The sequence below is a fragment of the Littorina saxatilis genome, linkage group LG4 (assembly GCF_037325665.1).
Source record: "Littorina saxatilis isolate snail1 linkage group LG4, US_GU_Lsax_2.0, whole genome shotgun sequence".
Taxonomy (NCBI): domain Eukaryota; kingdom Metazoa; phylum Mollusca; class Gastropoda; order Littorinimorpha; family Littorinidae; genus Littorina; species Littorina saxatilis.
This window is the reverse complement of record NC_090248.1, coordinates 6269561-6275790: the sequence shown is the minus strand read 5'-3', so window position 1 is coordinate 6275790 and position 6230 is coordinate 6269561. Positions and strand designations below refer to the sequence as shown.

The following is a 6230-nucleotide window of genomic DNA, read 5'->3' as shown; positions in this document are numbered from 1 at the left end:
AGCTTCACTCAAGATTTATTTTTAAATAACGTTTATTCAGCACATGGGGCTGATCAAAAACACATTTAAAAGTTTCCATTTCTCAGATGAATTATAGATGTAAGAATCCTTGCGAATGGACGTTAGCAGAGAATGCCCTCATTCCTTGCAGTGTTATGGCGCAAGCTGATCGAGAGGAACCGCGGTGTGCTGACCAACGCTCTGGACATCAGCTCGCTAGCCAAGGTCACGGACGGCTACACACCGGGTCACATGGTCACCGCTGTCCACCAAGTTCTGACCGACCGCCGCATTCAGCTGCTGTCCAAGAAGCCGCTGCAGAGTGTGGAATTTGTAGCGCCCCTCGCTCGCATTGACCCCATTTATAAGGAGGAGGAAGAGGCATTTAAGGTATGAGTTGTGACAAGAGTGAAGTGAAGTCCGAAAAATTGAAATCTTTATTTTTTTTATCTCTCTCTTTCTCTCTTTCATTCTTTCTTTCTTATTCTCTGCCTCTTTCATTTTCTTATTCTCTGCCTCTTTTATTATTTCTTTCTTATTCTCTGCCTCTTTCTTTCTTATTCTCTGCCTCTTTCTTTCTTTCTTTCTTATTCTCTGCCTCTTTCATTTTCTTATTCTCTGCCTCTTTCTTTCTTATTCTCTGCCTCTTTCATTTTCTTATTCTCTGCCTCTTTCTTTCTTATTCTCTGCCTCTTTCTTTCTTTCTTTCTTATTCTCTGCCTCTTTCATTTTCTTATTCTCTGCCTCTTTCTTTCTTATTCTCTGCCTCTTTCTTTCTTTCTTTCTTTCTTTCTTATTCTCTGCCTCTTTCATTCTTTCTTTCTTATTCTCTGCCTCTTTCTTTCTTATTCTCTGCCTCTTTCATTTTCTTATTCTCTGCCTCTTTTATTATTTCTTTCTTATTCTCTGCCTCTTTCTTTCTTATTCTCTGCCTCTTTCTTTCTTTCTTTCTTATTCTCTGCCTCTTTCTTTCTTTCTTTCTTATTCTCTGCCTCTTTCTTTCTTATTCTCTGCCTCTTTCATTCTTATTCTCTGCCTCTTTCTTTCTTTCTTATTCTCTGCCTCTTTCTTTCTTATTCTCTGCCTCTTTCATTCTTTCTTTCTTATTCTCTGCCTCATTCTTTCTTTCTTTCTTATTCTCTGCCTCATTCTTTCTTATTCTCTGCCTCTTTCATTCTTTCTTTCTTATTCTCTGCCTCTTTCTTTCTTTCTTTCTTTCTTATTCTCTGCCTCTTTCTTTCTTTCTTTCTTATTCTCTGCCTCTTTCTTTCTTTCTTTCTTATTCTCTGCCTCTTTCTTTCTTTCTTTCTTAATCTCTGCCTCATTCTTTCTTATTCTCTGCCTCTTTCTTTCTTTCTTTCTTATTCTCTGCCCCTTTCTTTCTTTCTTATTCTCTGCCTCTTTCTTTCTTTCTTTCTTATTCTCTGCCTCTTTCTTTCTTTCTTTCTTATTCTCTGCCTCTTTCTTTCTTTCTTTCTTATTCTCTGCCTCTTTCATTCTTTCTTTCTTATTCTCTGCCTCTTTCATTCTTTCTTTCTTATTCTCTGCCTCTTTCATTCTTTCTTTCTTATTCTCTGCCTCTTTCTTTCTTTCTTTCTTATTCTCTGCCTCTTTCTTTCTTTCTTTCTTATTCTCTGCCTCTTTCTTTCTTATTCTCTGCCTCTTTCATTCTTTCTTTCTTATTCTCTGCCTCTTTCTTTCTTATTCTCTGCCTCTTTCTTTCTTTCTTTCTTATTCTCTGCCTCATTCTTTCTTATTCTCTGCTTCTTTCTTTCTTATTCTCTGCCTCTTTCATTCTTTCTTTCTTATTCTCTGCCTCTTTCTTTCTTATTCTCTGCCTCTTTCTTTCTTATTCTCTGCCTCTTTCTTTCTTATTCTCTGCCTCTTTCATTCTTTCTTTCTTATTCTCTGCCTCTTTCTTTCTTTCTTTCTTATTCTCTGCCTCTTTCTTTCTTATTCTCTGCCTCTTTCATTCTTATTCTCTGCCTCTTTCTTTCTTTCTTTCTTATTCTCTGCCTCTTTCTTTCTTTCTTTCTTATTCTCTGCCTCTTTCTTTCTTTCTTTCTTATTCTCTGCCTCTTTCTTTCTTATTCTCTGCCTCTTTCTTTCTTATTCTCTGCCTCTTTCTTTCTTTCTTTCTTATTCTCTGCCTCTTTCTTTCTTATTCTCTGCCTCTTTCTTTCTTATTCTCTGCCTCTTTCTTTCTTTCTTTCTTATTCTCTGCCTCTTTCTTTCTTTCTTTCTTATTCTCTGCCCCTTTCTTTCTTATTCTCTGCCTCATTCTTTCTTTCTTTCTTATTCTCTGCCTCTTTCATTCTTATTCTCTGCCTCTTTCTTTCTTTCTTATTCTCTGCCTCTTTCTTTCTTTCTTTCTTATTCTCTGCCTCATTCTTTCTTTCTTTCTTATTCTCTGCCTCTTTCTTTCTTTCTTTCTTATTCTCTGCCTCATTCTTTCTTATTCTCTGCTTCTTTCTTTCTTATTCTCTGCCTCTTTCATTCTTTCTTTCTTATTCTCTGCCTCATTCTTTCTTATTCTCTGCCTCTTTCTTTCTTATTCTCTGCCTCTTTCTTTCTTTCTTTCTTATTCTCTGCCTCTTTCTTTCTTTCTTTCTTATTCTCTGCCCCTTTCTTTCTTATTCTCTGCCTCTTTCTTTCTTTCTTTCTTATTCTCTGCCTCTTTCTTTCTTATTCTCTGCCTCTTACTTTCTTTCTTTCTTATTCTCTGCCCCTTTCTTTCTTATTCTCTGCCTCTTTCTTTCTTTCTTTCTTATTCTCTGCCTCTTTCTTTCTTTCTTTCTTATTCTCTGCCTCTTTCTTTCTTTCTTTCTTTCTTATTCTCTGCCTCTTTCTTTCTTTCTTTCTTATTCTCTGCCTCTTTCTTTCTTTCTTTCTTATTCTCTGCCTCTTTCATTCTTTCATTTTCTTATTCTCTGCCTCTTTCTTTCTTTCTTTCTTATTCTCTGCCTCTTTCATTTTCTTATTCTCTGCCTCTTTCTTTCTTATTCTCTGCCTCTTTCTTTCTTTCTTTCTTTCTTTCTTATTCTCTGCCTCTTTCTTTCTTATTCTCTGCCTCTTTCATTTTCTTATTCTCTGCCTCTTTCTTTCTTATTCTCTGCCTCTTTCATTTTCTTATTCTCTGCCTCTTTCTTTCTTTCTTTCTTATTCTCTGCCTCTTTCTTTCTTTCTTTCTTATTCTCTGCCTCTTTCTTTCTTATTCTCTGCCTCTTTCTTTCTTTCTTTCTTATTCTCTGCCTCTTTCATTCTTATTCTCTGCCTCTTTCTTTCTTTCTTATTCTCTGCTTCTTTCTTTCTTATTCTCTGCCTCTTTCATTCTTTCTTTCTTATTCTCTGCCTCATTCTTTCTTTCTTTCTTATTCTCTGCCTCATTCTTTCTTATTCTCTGCCTCTTTCATTCTTTCTTTCTTATTCTCTGCCTCTTTCTTTCTTTCTTTCTTATTCTCTGCCTCTTTCTTTCTTTCTTTCTTATTCTCTGCCTCTTTCTTTCTTTCTTTCTTATTCTCTGCCTCTTTCTTTCTTTCTTTCTTAATCTCTGCCTCATTCTTTCTTATTCTCTGCCTCTTTCTTTCTTTCTTTCTTATTCTCTGCCCCTTTCTTTCTTTCTTATTCTCTGCCTCTTTCATTCTTTCTTTCTTATTCTCTGCCTCTTTCTTTCTTTCTTTCTTTCTTATTCTCTGCCTCTTTCTTTCTTATTCTCTGCCTCTTTCATTCTTATTCTCTGCCTCTTTCATTCTTTCTTTCTTATTCTCTGCCTCTTTCATTCTTTCTTTCTTATTCTCTGCCTCATTCTTTCTTTCTTTCTTATTCTCTGCCTCTTTCTTTCTTTCTTTCTTATTCTCTGCCTCTTTCATTCTTTCTTTCTTATTCTCTGCCTCTTTCTTTCTTTCTTTCTTTCTTTCTTATTCTCTGCCTCTTTCTTTCTTATTCTCTGCCTCTTTCATTCTTTCTTTCTTATTCTCTGCCTCTTTCTTTCTTTCTTTCTTTCTTATTCTCTGCCTCTTTCTTTCTTATTCTCTGCCTCTTTCATTCTTATTCTCTACCTCTTTCTTTCTTTCTTTCTTATTCTCTGCCTCTTTCTTTCTTTCTTTCTTATTCTCTGCCTCTTTCTTTCTTTCTTTCTTATTCTCTGCCTCTTTCTTTCTTATTCTCTGCCTCTTTCTTTCTTATTCTCTGCCTCTTTCTTTCTTTCTTTCTTATTCTCTGCCTCTTTCTTTCTTATTCTCTGCCTCTTTCTTTCTTATTCTCTGCCTCTTTCTTTCTTTCTTTCTTATTCTCTGCCTCTTTCTTTCTTTCTTTCTTATTCTCTGCCCCTTTCTTTCTTATTCTCTGCCTCTTTCTTTCTTTCTTTCTTATTCTCTGCCTCTTTCTTTCTTATTCTCTGCCTCTTTCTTTCTTTCTTTCTTATTCTCTGCCTCTTTCTTTCTTTCTTTCTTATTCTCTGCCTCTTTCTTTCTTTCTTTCTTATTCTCTGCCTCTTTCTTTCTTTCTTTCTTATTCTCTGCCTCATTCTTTCTTATTCTCTGCTTCTTTCTTTCTTATTCTCTGCCTCTTTCTTTCTTTCTTTCTTATTCTCTGCCTCTTTCTTTCTTATTCTCTGCCTCTTTCTTTCTTATTCTCTGCCTCTTTCTTTCTTTCTTTCTTATTCTCTGCCTCTTTCTTTCTTTCTTTCTTATTCTCTGCCCCTTTCTTTCTTATTCTCTGCCTCTTTCTTTCTTTCTTTCTTATTCTCTGCCTCTTTCTTTCTTATTCTCTGCCTCTTTCTTTCTTTCTTTCTTATTCTCTGCCCCTTTCTTTCTTATTCTCTGCCTCTTTCTTTCTTTCTTTCTTATTCTCTGCCTCTTTCTTTCTTTCTTTCTTATTCTCTGCCTCTTTCTTTCTTTCTTTCTTTCTTATTCTCTGCCTCTTTCTTTCTTTCTTTCTTATTCTCTGCCTCTTTCTTTCTTTCTTTCTTATTCTCTGCCTCTTTCATTCTTTCTTTCTTATTCTCTGCCTCTTTCTTTCTTTCTTTCTTATTCTCTGCCTCTTTCTTTCTTATTCTCTGCCTCTTTCTTTCTTATTCTCTGCCTCTTTCTTTCTTTCTTTCTTTCTTATTCTCTGCCTCTTTCTTTCTTTCTTTCTTATTCTCTGCCTCTTTCTTTCTTATTCTCTGCCTCATTCTTTCTTATTCTCTGCTTCTTTCTTTCTTATTCTCTGCCTCTTTCATTCTTTCTTTCTTATTCTCTGCCTCATTCTTTCTTTCTTTCTTATTCTCTGTCTCTTTCTTTCTTTCTTTCTTTCTTATTCTCTGCCTCTTTCATTCTTATTCTCTGCCTCTTTTATTATTTCTTTCTTATTCTCTGCCTCTTTCTTTCTTATTCTCTGCCTCTTTCTTTCTTTCTTTCTTATTCTCTGCCTCTTTCTTTCTTTCTTTCTTATTCTCTGCCTCTTTCTTTCTTTCTTTCTTATTCTCTGCCTCTTTCATTCTTTCTTTCTTATTCTCTGCCTCTTTCTTTCTTTCTTTCTTATTCTCTGCCTCTTTCTTTCTTATTCTCTGCCTCTTTCATTCTTATTCTCTGCCTCTTTCTTTCTTTCTTTTTTTGCTTTTGTTTTTAAACCAATACCCTTTATGCATTTTGGTTTTCTTTGCAGACTTGGTATGCCAAGACGCCGCTTGGCAAGAAACGCGTCAAGGCAGCACAGGCTGATGACGATGATATGGGAAAAGACAAGAAAGGAAAGAAAGGCAAGAAGGGAAAAAAGGGAAAGAAAGGAAAGGGGAAGGGAAAGGGGAAAGGGAAAAAGAAAGGGAAAAAGAAGAAGAAGAAGTAAGATGTAAAACGTGTCAAAGGGGGAGTAAACTGAAGCAGTGGTTTACTTACACTTTTGTCACACAATTTTGGGAGGAAAGAAAAAATGGATTGAAAAAGTGACAAAGAAAATACTTTTGATGGTGAAATGAAAAGAGCAAGCAAATATGTGTGTGGACGTGTTATCAGACATGTACAAAACAAACAAAACAATTGTAAGGAAGTGACTTTTGTCGGTATGTGATACTATCTGTTACTGTATGTTATGTTTGGAGAAAACAGATTCACGCTTATACTATCTGTTACTCATAACATGTATGTTATGTTTGGAGAAAACTGGTTCATGCTTTTTTTTTTTAAATTTTTTGTTGTTGATATTGTTGTCAGTTATTTTTATCACCTTCACTTTTTTTTTGGGGGGGGGGA

The 6230-nt window shown here is 35.2% G+C and overlaps 1 protein-coding gene across 3 annotated transcripts in view; it reads left to right on the top strand.

Annotated features, from left to right (window-relative positions):
• LOC138963828 (dynein regulatory complex protein 11-like) overlaps nucleotides 1–6230 on the top strand; it is a 50405-nt gene that overhangs the window by 39755 nt on the left and 4420 nt on the right. For all 3 annotated transcript variants that reach the window (XR_011454930.1, XM_070335679.1, XM_070335678.1), the window contains exons 17-18: nucleotides 152–390; nucleotides 5647–5740. Coding sequence is in view for 2 of the 3 variants with exons in the window: in XM_070335679.1 (XP_070191780.1) it covers nucleotides 152–390; nucleotides 5647–5740 (333 nt within the window). In the remaining variant the exon portion in view is untranslated. The remainder of the gene's footprint in view (nucleotides 1–151; nucleotides 391–5646; nucleotides 5741–6230) is intronic.